The sequence below is a fragment of the Henckelia pumila genome, chromosome 2, assembly GCF_033568475.1.
Source record: "Henckelia pumila isolate YLH828 chromosome 2, ASM3356847v2, whole genome shotgun sequence".
Lineage (NCBI taxonomy): Eukaryota > Viridiplantae > Streptophyta > Magnoliopsida > Lamiales > Gesneriaceae > Henckelia > Henckelia pumila.
The window spans coordinates 14,130,104-14,147,435 of record NC_133121.1 but is presented as its reverse complement, the minus strand read 5'-3'; the positions used below and the strand labels follow the sequence as shown (position 1 = coordinate 14,147,435).

Below are 17,332 nucleotides of genomic sequence, written 5' to 3'. Positions count from 1 at the left end.
AAATACATTTATTATCATTCACTCAAGTTTAATAGAATAGAAAGAGATATAGTAGGACATATCCAAAATTTGAGGTTCAAAAGAAACAACTTAAATATTATTTGGAAAAAATTGCCATCTTGCTTCGTTAATTTTGACATTTTGTGATTTTTGTCTTTTATGATTTCAGATTTCAGCTTCGTCCTGTATATTTTGATTTTTTGGCAAGTTAATCTTTTTTGTCAAAAATACTGATATGACACTACATATGTCAGCTCCACATCAGAAAAATGACAAATTATATTTTAAGAAACAAAGCTACTGGAATAAAACATAAATATGACAACATATAGACCGAAATCGCAAAAAAAAAAAAAAACACACATACATAACCAACAAACAATTTTCCCTATTATTTATATCTAAATTTGAGTTTTATGTTTAAAATTTTAACCATTTTTCGCTTGAGTTTTTGTTCATGTTAAGACCAATTATTCTTGATCTCGTATCTTTCAATTTTAGTCTTGGTTTTTTCTGTTTAGTCTTAATTTTGTATCTTTTAATTTTTTTAAAAAATAATTTTAGTCTTTTTTTTATATATATAAGAGCACAACATGACACTAGACATTCAACACTAAATCATCGGATAAATAACTAAAATTATAAAATAAATGATTAAAATTGCAAATCTAAAAAGCAAATACAACTGACTGAAGCATGAATAGATAAAGTACCACCATTGTAAGAGAATAATATATAAGACTAAAATTGTATTTTTTTCCATTGTTTTCGTCTATTAAAGAATACTTATACTGATAATTATTCTTAATTTTTATTTATTTCAATGTATTCTCATGCTATTATTTTTAGTGCTTCCTCCGGATGAATAGTGGTATTTTAAAAATTCACTTCTTTAATTATCTTTACCTATTTTGAGAGAATAAGGTACAAAAGTTTATTCGAAGGGAAAAAGTTGATTCAAAGTGAAATTAATCAAATCCAGTTAATATTCTCATGGAAATTCATTGGGATATTTTTGTGATCTCCCAATTTTTTTCTCGAAATAATGAGTCTCTTGGGAAAAAAAATCTAGAGTTGTCTATTAGTAGAGTAAACTATTTTTTCAATGAATATTACTTTTATTTAATTAAGTGGGGGCTATCTTATTTATTGAAATGAAAAATTCTGCTCGTTGAAAATTTATTTTTTAATCATTATTTGCAATTGAATAATTTAAATTAAATAATTTAAATTTTCATATTTCATGAATGAAAGATGTAAGATTGTTGTAGATGGAGGATATTTTTCCGTCCCAAATTTCCGTATTTAATTGATTAACGTGCATCCTAAAGGATTCAATTATTTATCTAAATTATAAATTGAAAATGAAGTCGAATTAAATGAGACAAGAGAAAACTTTAAAAATAATTATGATAATCATTATCATAAATTAAATTGAAATGAAATTTCCAGCATTGGATTTGGTCTTGTATTTTATTGTGGTCATTTTCTTCCACATTGAAAAATAACACCCCAATGGTCCCTATTTTTATAGATATAAACGAATTACAAAATTACGTGATCATCAATTATAATATTGTTCTATTTAAATTCAATTTATTTATTTCGAACCCTGCCATATTCTGGTCAATAAACCATCATTTCTTGGAGATAATAACATGCTTAAAGTAGAGTCTCCAAAAGATAGAAAAGTAGAGGAGGGGCCACACGACTCTACTTGAACAAATTTAAAAAAATCAAATATATATATACTTTAAGACATTATTTTTCTTATTAATGTTACAACTTTAGCTGACATTTAGGTGATAGATGACATTTAGGTGATAGACCAATGATGGCTCAACTCGAAAGGTACTCATTAAATATTTTTTTAATCTAATGAACATCATTCAATATCGTTGTATCGTACATTTATGTTTTACAATATTATAAGTTCTACTACATATATACAATCGTTCGGTCTAACGAAAAAAGAAAAAAAAAAGATAGAAAACAAGAAATGAAGAGATGATGACTAAAAATTTTGGAGTTAGGATTTCATAAAAAAATATATGAAACTCACACCATTCACTTTAGTCTTTAGCATATATTAAGAATAAAAAGAAGAAAAAAAAAAAAGGAAAAGGAAACAGCAAGTTTCACCTTCACTTTCACTTTAGCACCCTTCCCATCAAAGCTCTTCTTAGCTTAGACTCCTCTAATCTTCAACTGATCCAAATCCCTCCAATATTTCGATCAAGATCATGCATTGATCCCAAGAATCTTACAAAACCAACGATTTCGATCATGGGTTCTGCCGGAAATCCAAATCCTTGGGCAACCTACGACAATTTTCAGGATTGTTCACAGGCAATCTGCAGCATATACTGCCCACAGTTCTGCTACTTGATCTTCCCTCCGCCGCCGCCATCCGACGATGATTCCGGCAGCTCTTTCTCCCCTCTGATCATCGCCGTGATCGGCGTTTTAGCCACCGGTTTGCTCCTAGTGAGCTACTACATAATCCTTTCCAGATACTGCAAGAGAAGATCAGATGATCACAGCAACATAGTGGTGGGGACGGACGAGATTCGCGGCGAGGCGGGGGGGAATGATCCGGGCCAGGTTCCGCCCAACGGATTGGATGAATCACTCATCAAGAACATAACAGTTTTCAAGTATCAGAAGAGCGATGGATCAGTGGAAGTGAGTGATTGTGCGGTGTGTCTCAGTGAGTTCCAAGAGAACGAGTCCCTCAGGCTTTTGCCAAAGTGCAGCCACGCTTTTCACCTCCCTTGCATCGACACATGGCTTAAATCTCACTCCAGTTGCCCCCTGTGTCGTGCCGGTGTCGTGGTCGTTGTTCGTCCGAATACGCCTCCGGAGGCAGGGACTCCTGCCTCTGCGGCTGGGAACGCGAGCCGTTTCGAGGTTCATCGCCCCAATGACTTGACGCTGGTGGTGGTGGATGATCAAGAATGTCACGAACAAGTGGTGGTTAGCCTGCAAAATGATCAAGAAGCGAGGGATTTGAACATGGGAAGTGATCGAGAAATCGAGCAGCTTAGGAGATCGGTTTCTTTAGGCACATTTTCGTGCCAGAGACACCTGTTGATCTCTGATGTACTGAAGATTGAGGAAATCGACGAAGATTTGGAGTTTGGGAGTGGTCAGCATTGGAAGAGTATCGGTTCCTCCAACGGGTTCGGTTTCGAAGGAAGTGAATCGAGTCCCGTGGATGCGAAGAGGTGCATTTCTGCAGGTGCAATGTATGTTCATAGTTCATGACAAAGGCAAGGATTCTGATTTCTGCCACTCCATGTTGGGTGATTGTTCATGCATTCATACAAATTCTTGTGAAGCCATTTTCTTGGATTTGCAACTTGCAAGTGTTCAGAAAGTTGAAAATCTAGAGACACAGAAGGGACTTGTTTAGTTTGCGTGCACCCGTCCCTTGGTGGACATTGTTTTACAACTTTTCCAGAAGAGATATCTGGTTATAAACTATACTTGTTTTTTTTTAATAGTAAGGTTCATTTCTTGCACTCATTGCCACACTTGCCCTGTTTACAATAGAAATAACTAACATGATCCGTCCGAAAATGGACAATGATTCTAAGCAAAATCTATCCTTCCCACGTGTGTCGCCTATTGGGATTCAAGATTAGAAGATTAATTGTGTGGAAAACGAGAAGTAGTCGGAGATCTTTCGACAAAACCTCCAAACCTCAAATTAGATATGTTGTTTACGAGTAAAAATGAAAATCATTACTTAAAAAAAAAAAAGAAAAAAGAAAATCATTTGATATGTGTGTCAAATTAAGAATCAATTTCCAAATCTTTCCATTTTGTACTGTATTTGACTAACTCAACTTATTGGGCGAACTTTCTGAAAAAAAAAAGACTTATCGAGGCTAAATCAATTATTTTATATATGTATTTAAAGAGTAAAATGAAAAATATTATTTTTAATACAAAATTAATTTTTTTTTTTTTTGTGAAATATACAAATTGCAATGTCCATCAAATTGCCTCCAAATATGCGAAAATCACTCTCTCATTTCCAGTAAAATCAGCTGTCTTATGGCTTCCACCGCCGAACACTCCTCCGCCTGCTGCATTTCTCACCTGTTCCACGCCGCCGCCTCCAAAACGCCGGACAGAATCGCCGTCATACACGCCTCCGGCTTTGCTGAAATCGCCCGTGGTTTCCGTCGCGATGCAGAATTTGCATTCCCGGAAACGACGTCGTCTTCTCCACCTCCTGTGTACGGCGGCGACGAGTGCTTCACTTTCTCGGATATCTTATCCGCTGTCGAGAATCTCAGTTGTCGACTCCGTCGTATTCTCGACGGTGCCCATGACCCCGGTCTTATTAATCCTTGCTCAGGTGGGAATTGCACTTTGTTTTGCATGGGTGTTTGATCCAGAGTTCTGTTATTAGTTGGACACAGTGAAGGTTGTTTGAACTGGAGAAAATACTTTGCTGAGAGCTCGTACACGGGAAAAAAAAACATTTTTCATCTTGATATTATTTATAAACGCTAATGTGAATGCATTCGACATTTTGTTTGGTATGGAACCAAATTATACTTGTCTGCGGAAATTTCCAGGTCGAACTTTTTTATTTACTGAATGAAGAGTTATTTTGACTTCAAAAAGATTGTCCGGAAATTGTTCTTTTTCAACTGTCTCGAATCTCCATTCATTTTGGAGTAAAACACAGCTATCCGTGTTATGATTATTTAGAATTAAATAGTTGTTGAGATTTAGTGATTTATGTAGTGTATCGTGTATTAATGCATGCAAGTAAATTATCTCATCTAGCTCATGCATGGATTAGTAGTTGAGACTTGAGTAATAGCATGAGTTAATCAGGTTGACCAAGAGCTAGTTCAAAAAATTGTGTTAAAAGGTTGAATACGTACGGATCATTATTTTTCTTAATCACAAGTTACATGAGTCTTAGTAGTAAAATAGCATGAGTGAATAAGTTTGAGATAAGCGGAGGAAGTTCAACAAAGATTTGAAGGTTGTTTTTTTGTATAAATATGTTTATGTCATAGATGTTGTGTGCACTGCATAACATTTTCCACAACTGGTAAAATATATTGTTTTTTACACGGTTTCGGTGGTTTACAAGGAATTTATTGACTTTTGTATTTGGCAATTAATATCTTGCCTACAGAGGATGTTCAGAATTCTGAATTTTTGCACTATTCAAGTCCAAACATACAGCGGTCTACCACTTTTATCAACTCATACACACCAAAAGTAATAGGGATATATATGGAACCATCTGTTGAATACATTGTTGCTATTCTCTCCGTCTTGAGATGTGGAGAGGCATTCATGCCTTTAGACCCTGCATGGCCAAAATCAAGGATTATATCAGTAATATCTTCTTCAAAAGCCAAGCTTGTCATTGGGTGCAAATCTTTGACGCAGGGAGATTACTGTCACAAGCTTGATAAAGTACAATGGCTCATTGATAATGGGAGTTTCCCCATTTTGCCTACTTCAATGGAGGAAAACCTGAGAGAGCAGTATCAACCACCTTTACTACCATGGCCATGTGAAAGTGAATGTCTAAGGTCGTTTTGTTACTTGATGTACACGTCAGGATCAAGTGGAAAGCCTAAAGGTGTATGTGGCACTGAAATAGGTGAGCCTTCACTTTTTTTCCTTACCCCAAATTTGAATTTGTGAATTAAAGCTGGACTTCAACAAAATTTCATGCTTTTCAGATATTCATGTTTGTACTTTTCATTCACGTGATAGTTTTCTCATGTAACTTAAAATTGCAGGCCTTCTGAATCGTTTTTTGTGGATGCAAGACCTATATCCTTTAGAAGAAGGAGATTTGGTGCTTTTCAAAACACCAATAAGCTTCATCGATCATCTGTCAGAGTTTCTTGGAGCCATACTTGCTAACTGTATGTTGGTGACACCTCCTTTCAATCAGCTAAAAGAAAATATACTTTATGTCATTGATTTTTTACAGGTACATGAGAAAATATAAGACTATAGTTTGTTTTGTAACTTTTTGCTTGGAATGGGTGAGAACGAATTTGATCACTCATTTCTATTTTCATTTTGATCACTGAGTGGATTCCTGTAAAGGCCATGCGTTATCTCTGCAAGAGAAGAAAAAAATTTGCATTATGTTTCTCAAAAGTTTTAGCGCCAATGCCATTCATACATCGATGCCAATGTCATTATGTCTGATGTTATCTCTGCAAAAAAAAAGAAAAAAACTTGCATTATGCTCCAATAAGTTTAGTGTCCTTTTTCTGACCGTGCAATATATAATTGGACTAACGATAATTGAGATTTGAATGTTGGAATTTCACTTTGGTCTCATCACACTAGTGAGTAGTGATATAAAATACGGCACACATTTTTTTTTTCGTGTCAAAGTCCATAGTGATTTATTATGGTTTTCTTTCAGGGATACTTTATCAACAAGCTTGTGGCAGTGCCTTCTTTAATAAGGGCAATCCTTCCTGATCTGCAAAGTCCTCATTATGTAATGATTCAAAATTCTTTGAAGTTATTGATACTAAGCGGTGAAGTTTTTCACGTGTCCTTATGTGAGATACTTATGAAATTGTTACCGCAGACCTCGATTTTGAATTTATATGGAAGCACAGAGGTTAGACAACTTAAACATTCTATTTGAGCATGCTGTTTAATTGAAATCAGTTTAATCCTGTGAAACGACAAGCTTTAAGGAGAATGTTGAATTATGAGAATATAAACATGAGTTTTAATAATTCCCTGAAAGTTTTTTTTTGAAATAGCTCATATTCTCCCACTTAATTGAGTTAATTCTTTTCACGGGTACCTGTTTGACTTAGTCTACATCACTTGCGTGCCACCATAGGCAGGGTACACACAGTGCTTTAACATTTGAACTCAAAGCTTTTTCAAGCATGCTTTGCACCAGCAGTTGTCCAAGCGTTGCCACGGAAATAAATTGTTGTAAACGGCTAGATTTAAGAATGCATTGTCTTCCAATTGTTTTATTGAATAGTAGCTCATTGTTGACCTCCAAAACATGCTGCACTATCTCCGATGTTGGCTCTCTTTTTTTTTTTATTTACTTTATTTGAGCATCTGAAAGCTTATTGCTGAATGAGCATTGTTAATATGTTTGATGTTAAGGTAACTGGGGACTGCACTTATTTTGATTGCAAGAGACTGGCACTGGTTATGCAGAATGAAGTGCTAGCAACTATTCCAATTGGGTTGCCCTTGTCAAACTGTGAAGTGGTACTTGTTGGAGAAGATGCCCCAATTGAAGGTGAGATATATGTTGGTGGACCATGCATTGCAGCGGGTTACTACAAATATCCTTATATTATGCCTTTGGAACACATGGAATTGCCTTTACACTGTGATGTTCAGTGTCCTGGTGATCGGTCTCGAAATCAGCTTTTCTTTAAAACAGGCGATTTTGCCAAAAAACTTCCAAGCGGGGACTTAGTTTTCCTTGGGAGAAAAGATCGCACGATAAAGGTTAATGGGCAACGTGTTGCTCTTGAGGAAATAGAGGGTTCATTTAGAGATCATCCAGATGTCGTTGATGCTGCAGTGATATGCCATGATGTCGATGGGGAAATCCTACTTCTTGAAGCATATTTACTGTTAAAGCAAATGATCGAGGAAACTGAAGAACTCAAATCTTCTATAAGGAATTGGATGATGAGCAAGCTTCCACAAATGATGATACCAAGTTCAATCTTGTTCACCAGATCATTACCTTTGACATCCTCAGGGAAAGTTGATTATTCTTCATTAGCAGCTTCAACTCAATCGGTCGTACGTATAAAGAATAACGTGGAAGAAATTCTTTCTGGTGACCTCATTGGTGTTATTCAAAAGGTTTTCTTTCAGACCTATGAGAAATTTCACCATATTGTTGCAATTACTGTCTAAAAGCTTTAAAGAGTTGACTTTGTTAGGTGATGCATGTGAGTGACCACACAGCTTTTGGAGTTATGTACAATTTACATATCTTTACTAATAATAGATGGGTTTTGAACTTGAACTTGCGTCTGCTTTTTTCAGATATAGGTAGTGTGCTTTTTAAGTTCTCTGATCAAGAAAAAAAAAGAGTTATAATCAATGATGCACAGCTGTTCATTGGCCTTTTGTGCTCTATTGAAATGGTTTTGCAACTACTTTTTTGGTTCACTTCTTGTCAATGTTGAGTGAAATTTTTGCGGTTTTTTTTCTCTGGGTTCAAAAGAATGTCTAGTTAAATTAAGGAGGAGAGGAATACAATCGGTAGGGTCAGCAAGCAGTACAATCGACATTAGTTCTGGAAGCTCCAACATCTGTGATCTGTCTGATATAGTGATATCAATGGTCGCTCAGTTCTGCAATGAAAATATTTGCATGAAAATGATATTATTATTGTGTACTATGTCTTTGAGATTTTTTTTTTCCAGGAACATATGTTGCTTGTTTTTGGTTTCATTTTTCCAGGAATGTCAGTCACTTGTTTTTGGTTTCATTTTTCCAGGAATGTCAGTTACTTGTTTTTGGTTTCTGTTTATAAACTTACACTGAGTGATAAGTGCTACTAAACTCTACAAAAACTATAGTTGTTCACAACTAAAAGATATGCCACTTCCCTGTAAAATTACATATGCTTTTTTCAGTTGCAAAAATACGCCTCCGTCTTTAGTCTCTGTTTTTGGTTTGGAGTTTAAATCCTCTGGAGCAATATATATCTAGAAGCATAAATATGCGATATCATAGGACCTGATGATGCTTGCTTGCCCATGGTAAATATACTTATCAGAACTTTACATCTCCATAGCATTTCATATTCTTGCCTGCACCACTTGAGCAAGGTGTTTCTCCGTGTTTTCCGTTTTCTTAAACTGCGACGTGTCTGTTGCAGTCTGTATAGCTGTGTACTAAGTTTGACTTTTTTCATCCTTGTCAGATGATGTTGGCTTCACTTTTTTAATGAGTTTATTTTTTTTGCCTTTTGTTATATTGATCAGGTCTTTTCTGACGCATTAATGGTTGAGAAGATTGCAGTTGACGATAATTTTTTTGATATGGGTGGTAATTCTATGTCTGCAGCATACGCATCTTTCAAATTGGGAATCCATATGAAGTTGTTGTATACCTTTCCCACTCCACTAAAGCTTCAAATGGCTCTATTTTCCTCCAACGATGCTTTAAGAATCAATTCTGATTCAGGAGTAGGCTTGAGTGAACTACATGGAAACATGCCTCTCTCAAATTATAGGGTTTCCAGTTACCGAGGAAGCAAGCCTCGTGCAAGGTTATTATGGTCTGATAGTGATGGTGACACTCACAATCCCTCCAAACACTTAAAGGCGACAAAAGAGGGAAGTCCTAGTGATAATGATTTTTGGAATCTCGATCCTCCGGTGCACAGAAATTGTTCTTTCAGTCGATGCAACAAAGGCTCGCATGGAGGGCATCTTGAGGGACATTGTTTATGCTATTCATCTTGGCTAGTAAAATACAGAAAAGGATTTCTGCAAGAACTATGGAAATCTTGCATTGATTCTTGTGTTGACGCATCACCTCTTGTCGTCTTCTTAGGGAATGATGTGCGCGTTTTTATAGGATCTCACTCACACAAGTTTGTTTGTTTAGATGCCAAAAGGTATGATTGATTTTTGACCTCTGATAGAACTTTTAGAATCTTAAAATAGTAACTACTCATGCAATTTCTTGTCATTTAAACTCCTATTCAGGTACCCAAATTCTTATGCCTTTTCCATTTCTTGTTTTGGAAAATATAATGTGTACTATTTTGATGATGTGTGGGTCATTACTATCGTAGATTATTGATGGAACAGTATTTTCTGTTATGATATTGTATTTATTTTGTTATTTAATCTAAACAGAAATTCCCTGGCTTGGCTTTTTCATAAATATAACTGTTGCTTCTATGATATATTTGTTACTGTCTCTAGTTGTTGCTTGATTGTTTGTGGTGCGATCTATTCAGCATCGGCTGGTACAATTAACTTGGTTACACGGAGCTTCCATTTTCATTATCTCAAAGTGAACTGAAAATTTGTATGGTTGTCCCTGAATTAGGAAAATGCCGCAAAAAATTATGATGTGTGATTTGTATTTCCATGGATTGCCATCTCAAAGATCCTTGGAAGGATACCTAAAATTAATTCTTCCTTATGTTAACTTCTTTTTATGTATCTTGTGAGTGCTAACTGGTTCATCTCATCTGCGGAATTTAAGTCTTTTTCGGTGTCAGATGTGTATAGGGATTGGAGCATTATTTTATGAGTTATCTTTTGGAGTTGTTAGCTCTTCGTAGTCTGTTGACCTCTGGTTCACACTTGTAATTATCTTACATATTTTTATGTATTATATTTGAGTTTCTTATTAAAAAAAAAAAAGCTGGTTCATCCCATCTCATACTTTTTGAGCATCATTACTGATAGTTTTTGCCGAATAATGTATCCGAATAAAATTTCAGTATGATATGTTGATACTGTTACATCTTTAGTGGAAATGTATGCTGGGAGACTAAACTACATGGACGAGTAGAATGCTCTGCTGAAATTCTAGATGATTTTTCTCAGGTTTTTTCTCTCTCTCAACTTTTATAATTCAATGTCATTATCTAAAGCATGCCCTGAGCCAGCCTGAGTGTTTTTCAGGTTGTAGTTGGATGCTATGAGGGGAAAATATATTTCCTTGATTATTTAAACGGAAGCATCTGCTGGAAGTTTCAAACTTCGGGCGAGGTTTTGCGATTTCGAAGCTTCATTCGTTACTTTTATGCTTTAATTAAATAATTACAATTGTTATTGTGATGCATAGTTTATTCAGAATGGTTAAATTTGCAACAGAGTAATTTAGATATCCTAAAGTTGATGAGAATGGACTAATGGTCTGTTACTCTAATCCCTAGGAGAGAATAAGTAAAAAACTACTCACTTACTGTGCCACCCCACAACTCTAATAATCATTTTGCTGTCAAATATATAATTTCTTATTTGAAGGGATCCTGCATAACTCTAACTGGACGTAACTAAGAAGAAGGGAGGGTTTCATCCCAATAGGATTTGGAGAAACATAGCTAAAAATATAGATACTCACATGTTCATTGAGCAAAGAATGAAAAGGACAATGCAGTGTACCTCGTGTGAGCTTGGCTTTCTTCTTTGTACAATGTTTTTCCCTTTTAACCTTACAGTCTACAGAGAATGACTTTCCATATTAATATATCTTCCTTTCTTATTTAAAAAAAAGTCTACAGAGAGAGGGTTTCCTCGAATTAAATATGACAGCATACTGTTCATGTATATTTCATTTGTTATTTTAATTTCTTGAATTATCCGATTTCACAACTTAAACGTCATATCATGCAATGTTTGTTCTTCACCTTTTACATTCCTCGAGGATGTACTATTATGTGCTCAAGTGTTGTTGCAGACAAATCAAAGAAACTTGTGTGGTTAATTGAACAGTCATGCATAGCATGGTAATGGATTTAAGTATCGGGTTTTTATCTTTAATTAATGTTCCTTTTTCATTCTTTTTGGTGTGGTGAGTACTCATCACTTCATTAATTTAGCTCCTCTAGATGGTTACCACATACATGCCTCGTGGTTGTAGTCCTCTTCAACTACATATCCTAACGTGACTTGAAATTTTGGATTTGATATCCTCTTCATTGTTCAGGTAATCACAAGTTGATGTTAAGTTGTGGAAACAAATATTTAGCTGCTGGAAAAATAATCATGGTTCTCCACACATTGTTCATTTGCTTGCTAGATGCTAGGATTAACCACTTGCAGTACATCGTTTGTTGAGTAACTGCATTATGCCACATTGATAATATTGAATTGTTTTAATTGTTTCTGATTGACATATCCTCTTGTTATCAGTGAGCAAATTTCTTTAATTCCTCTTAACGTTTTCTTGGTGTTGATTTTTCTCTCCTTTTTGTAGGTCAAATCTCAACCATTGGTTGATAAATGCAGCAATCTGGTCTGGTAATATTTTACCCCAATTTTCATTGATTAAATATCTTTTTTTAATAAATAAATTTCTTTTTTGCACCAATCAGAAAATATATTTTTTAAATGCGAGGCATGCTGTTTCGTGCATCAGCGTATTTCTTGTACTTCAAGTTCCATGTTGATGTAGCACTGTGCACCTCACTTCATACGTTGTGATGTGTAACTATCCATCTCCTGAAGCCCGTATCAAGGACTCTTGAGATGTAACCATCCATTTATTAAAGCACATATTAGAGTCTTGGTGCATAGTATTATTGCTTTCAGTTTCACAACATGTTGGAGCCAAAATAATGAATGTCTTTTTTTTACTTTAATGCTGGAAGTTTGATTAGCTTTTATATTTGAGAGTTTTTATATTATTTTGTTCATAGTTACTTTGTGTGCTGTCGTCTGACAATGTCTTTTCAGCTTCCGAAATCTTCTAGTTTCTTAAAGTATATCTGAAAACTGTATCGCAAGGTGATGATTTTCCAAGCATCGGAAACCATTAGAAATTTTTTTGCTGTTTTCCAATAGCAGTAAATTTGTCAAGTATGCATGTAAAAATTCAGTGAGTTTATAATTTCGCCACGTACCGGAGGAAATGAATTTGATGCTGTTTTCTCGAGGGCGATGAACTCAGACATTCACCTATGCTGCATTTTCGGAGGTTTATTGGAAACAGAAACTATAGTTGAGCATTTGGGCACCATATTTTGTAGTCTCTGAACTCTTTTGTCTTTGTGTGGTTATCAAATTTCTACAGGTGTGGATCCTATGATCATAATCTCTATGCCCTCGATTACAAAAGTTACCAATGTATTTACAAACTTCAATGTGGTGGCAGTATATTTGGTTCCCCTGCTATTGATGAGGTAGGTTATATAATTCTCATGTGGTATTCTTCATGTATTCTGACAAGTTCTTAGTACTCTATGCATGCATAGTTGTTAACGGTGCAGAAGGCACTTGCCGAGGCACTCCCGTTCCTTTTGTGGAGCATGTGCCTTGGGTCATGTTGGTCATGTCTCAAAGTTCCTAGTGCAGTGTATGTTAAAGATTTGAATTCAAGATAAATGCAATGTAATTGTTATTGATATTTATTCCTGTACTAACGAAAATATATTTTATACTGCTATGTGATTTGCATGTGTTTATAGGAGACCAGATAGAATTTTATTCATATATTTGAATTAAACGTTATGCCTTAGTCAGCCTCAACTCGATGAGTTGAGCTTTGCCATGTGCCCCTCTCTGATGCTCTGAGCAACCGCGTCTAGTGCCTCACTGCCTTCAATAACTATGTGTATTATATTTTCTGAATATTAGAAATATTGTCTGTACTTCCTCAGTAGATGATCATTTCTTGTGTATCTCTATCCCTACTTGCTTAAAAGCTGTCAACCCTTCTATTGGTTTTGCAGATGCAACGGAAGCTTTTTGTGGCAGCAACCAGTGGCCATGTAACAGCATTGACCATACAGGTTTTTGAAATGTAACTGTTGGCTTTTGATTTCTGATACTCATGTTTTGTTTCCACAATCATCAAATTGAATGAGAAAAATATGTTGACCTTTTACTAAGTAGAACGTTGTTGTTGCACATGTTGCATTGGGTTATGATGCTGATGAGGTTGTGTGGAAGTGATACGTATTGATTTGGGTAGAGAAAAGTGTTAGATCTGGTTTGCTCTGTTGTATGTGTTGCATTGGATTAGGCTACTGATGAGTTGATATGTGGAAGTTAAGCATATTGGTTTAGACATAGAAAAATTTTAAATCTGGTTATTTTCTGTATAATTGGTTAATGCTTTGCATAGGTAGCAATTACATTTTTATGTACCCCTTCAGACTTAGCGAAGGTAAGTTTGTCTATTTTTGCAGAAGAATTCGCCTTTTGGCTTTAGTTTATAGTTTTAATATATTCTATTTCGCTACTGCTGTGCCAAATTTCAATATTGTATTACCTCCAACAAAACCCCCATCATTTAAAAATCTACGAGGACTAGTTGTAGTTTATCTTTCATTTTCTTTTCTTTGAAATTTAATCTCTTTTCTTACAGGTGGGTTGTATGTTTTACAGGTTCTTCCGTTTAAGAAGCTGTGGAAACAAGATTTGGGAGCACCTATTTTTGGTTCTCTTTCCGTAATTTCTTCTAATGGAAATGGTCAGCGTGCATTTCATTTAAATTATACATTTGCAGTGATTTATGATCTATTCAACCACTTCTGCGTTGCATACTGTGCATGGATGTATTTATTTATTTTGAGGAAAGCTTATGCCCATTGAATATCAATCTACACATCCACAGAGTTGTAATTGCTGGCATATAGTTCCTTCTCTTCTTCTTATCTAATGCTTAATATTCTACTACTTAATAAGACCCGGAAGGGCAGTAATTTCATCACACAACTTTGGACCTTATCAATGCTATTACTATATGTTAACGCACAATTGTCATTGAGCTAGGCAATGTTTTACTCATTGGGATGACAAACTCTAGTAAATTAGGAGTATATTGGTGCAAAAAGTAAAAAAGAATGAAAGACATTGGATCAGTGACACTTTTACAAACAGGAAAAGATAAGTTACATTGGATGACTTGCATTCTCTCTTTTTTTAGATGTCTTTGTTCATGTCTTCTAGTGCTTATTGTTTTGCAGTCATTTGTTGCATGGTGGATGGAGCTGTTGTTGTCCTTACTACTTTTGGATCCATCACTTGGAAGGTTCGTCACTTCTCTGCTTATTGATACCTGTAATTGTGTGATTGTCTAATAGTTTGTAATGTGATAATTGGTTCCTGCAATGCCTTTCCCTCATTCTATCTTCAATCTTTCCAGCACCACTTTCATTTTTCCCCTTGCTTCTGCAACAGGCAAGAACTGGTGGGCCAATTTTTGCTGCACCATGCATATCCAAGGCATTACCTTCTCAGGTAAAATTCTATGAATGAAGCTCTTAATAAGTTTTGGAAATTTAATGCTAAAACGCTCTTTCGGAAATATAATGTGCAAGGAACTTTATGGAATAAATATGAATATATGATTAATTAAATTTAGCCGCAATCTGGACCATTTTTTGTCCAAGTCTAGCTTGCAAAATGGTATCATATTTAAACCATTGATGATAGGTATAAAACTATATTGTAATATCAAAATATTCTTTTCCTGATACTATTTTTTCCATGCTTGGTTTTACATGTGAACTCTAAACATAATTACTCTCCCGTTTGTTAATACGAGTCTTGCAACTTGTGATTGGCATTACCTCTATATTTTTACTACAGACGCTAGTGATTGTTATTGTGGAAGTGCCATTTATATGCAGTAACCTTTACTTTGAGTGCATAATGTTGAACATTGTAGTCGATATTGCGTTATGTGATTGGGGTTCTGTTATGAAGTCAGTTGTCTTGTATCTATTTGCAGGTTCTTGTATCTTCTAGAGATGGAAGCATTTATTCCTTTGAAATGGTGAGATCATTATTCTAGGGATTATTATGGCTGCACCATATTAGGTCACCACTTTTTCTTAAACCACCATTATCTATACTGATATTACGGTGGTCCATTTTAGAAAGAAACAGTTCTAAAATTTATATCAGCAGCCTATTTAGTATTATTAAAGCTTTGAACTTTGATTTACCGAGCTTCATTCTTATTATATTTACTGTTGATTTTTGGAAAGATTAAACGATTAGATATGCTTCAATATCCTGAACATTTATTGCAACTTACGTATCAATTCAGGAAACAGGTAATTTAATGTGGAAGCATAACATTGGGCGACCGATTTCTTCATCTCCTTGCGCAGACGAGGACTTGCAATTGATGACTGATGTCTCCACTGTGTCTGAATGGTAAAAGAAACTTTTAAGTTAAAATGTCAGACCTTTCTCCCTATCAAGAAAAATCTCAAAACAGCTGTTCCTCTTCTTTTCAGTCTAATCTGCGTCTGTGACAGCTCTGGTTGTATCCATGTGCTACGCATTGACTTGAATGCTCTTGGGGATTCAAATCGAAATCAGAAGGATGTGATTCATGAATTTGCTCGATTGGACCTTGAGGGAGAGATCTTCTCTTCCCCAGTGATGATTGGTGGTAGAATTTTCGTAGGTTGCAGAGATGACCATGTGTACTGTATTAAACTCGACGTGGAAACGATCAACTGAACACAAGGTCAAAATCTCCGCCTTCAATACCGTGACTTCGTGAGGTGCTCCTCCTATGGCACTTGATATCTCCCATTGCACAATGTTCCGATTTATGTTCCGTGTGTTCAGATGAATGCATGTATTTCTTATGATACAAGTCATTCATCTACACACGTTGAACATGAGATTGAAATGCTATTTCGAACGGAGGATGGGGCTGATACGGCAATAATGCAGCCAAGAAGCTGCATTTCTCAAGGGGAAAAAGGGCAAGTGAATCGAATGGTTTGTGAACCGTGGGTATGATAGAAAGATTCTCAGACCAAATGACATCTTTCTCTCATCCTGGAAATTTGTGTAATGGCAAGTATACGACTTTCAAGGAAAATACTTGACGCAGAAGAGATCTTACAGCATAAATATTCTTCATTTTTACAACTACATTCTGTTTAACTTCAATTCTGGGCCTGGTATTTTTCCAGGACGCGGCGTCTGAACTATACTTTGCGGACAATCCCGGTCAGGGGTCTAGACATCCCTCGTATCTATGTGCATGGAAAGGTGCAACAATCTGGGCAAGCAAGCTACTACTTTATCAGCTGAAATATGGTCAGAAGTGAGGTGACAAACATAGGAATTTATATATGAAATTCGATTTTTAATCATTTAACAGATCAAATGCTCCTGTGGAGAGTGCCTTCTGAAAGATTAGATATGAGATCTCTATTTTGTCTCTATTCGTTTGAAACACTAGTTTGATCTTTTATTAGAATCATGGTTGGATTGTACTACAAGCATATGGGAACTGAAAATGGTTGTGTCCGAATTCCTAAAAATTATATAACATCATATTATTTCACACTGCAATCATTTAATAATTAAACTCAATCAATTGGTACACGTTTGGTACATGAGATAAAAGTGGAATGAGATACAAATTTTTACTCATCTCATGTTTCTTCATGCTAATCCAATGATATCTCATGGCCCGATATAACATTAGATGTAAGTTTGATGACAAATACCTCTTAACTCATGATATTAGTGGAGGATGAGTGTCATATAAGTGAAATTGTGTGAAATTGACAATGGTAATTAAGAGAACAAACGCAATAATCTTACAAAATAAAGAACATACAAAACAATATATTATTCATATTTATGTCTTG

The 17,332-nt window shown here is 35.4% G+C and overlaps 2 protein-coding genes across 5 annotated transcripts; both read left to right on the top strand.

The window, feature by feature from the left end:
• Positions 1-2,109: 2,109 nt before the first annotated feature.
• Positions 2,110-3,441, top strand: LOC140884106 (RING-H2 finger protein ATL52). The gene has a single exon (XM_073290776.1). It carries the CDS (start codon positions 2,287-2,289, stop codon positions 3,265-3,267), a length of 981 nt encoding a protein of 326 aa, XP_073146877.1. The 5' UTR covers positions 2,110-2,286; the 3' UTR covers positions 3,268-3,441.
• Positions 3,442-4,037: 596 nt separating this feature from the next.
• LOC140877475 (putative acyl-activating enzyme 19) lies at positions 4,038-17,016 on the top strand. Of its 4 annotated transcripts, none has more exons than XR_012149276.1 (17): positions 4,038-4,369; positions 5,168-5,644; positions 5,787-5,983; positions 6,431-6,634; positions 7,147-7,866; positions 9,000-9,637; positions 10,508-10,583; positions 10,662-10,748; positions 11,959-12,002; positions 12,775-12,883; positions 13,433-13,492; positions 14,091-14,175; positions 14,672-14,736; positions 14,851-14,945; positions 15,439-15,483; positions 15,760-15,869; positions 15,953-16,090. XR_012149276.1 is itself a non-coding variant. In XM_073281010.1 (17 exons), the coding sequence occupies exons 1-17, from the start codon at positions 4,063-4,065 to the stop codon at positions 16,179-16,181; spliced, it is 3,387 nt and encodes a 1,128-aa protein (XP_073137111.1). In that variant the 5' UTR covers positions 4,038-4,062; the 3' UTR covers positions 16,182-17,016. The 4 variants fall into 4 exon arrangements, 3 of the variants coding, with proteins under 3 accessions (XP_073137111.1, XP_073137110.1, XP_073137112.1); XM_073281010.1 differs by having other exon boundaries at positions 6,431-6,508; positions 14,886-14,945; positions 15,953-17,016; XM_073281009.1 differs by having other exon boundaries at positions 14,886-14,945; positions 15,953-17,016.
• Positions 17,017-17,332: the final 316 nt, after the last annotated feature.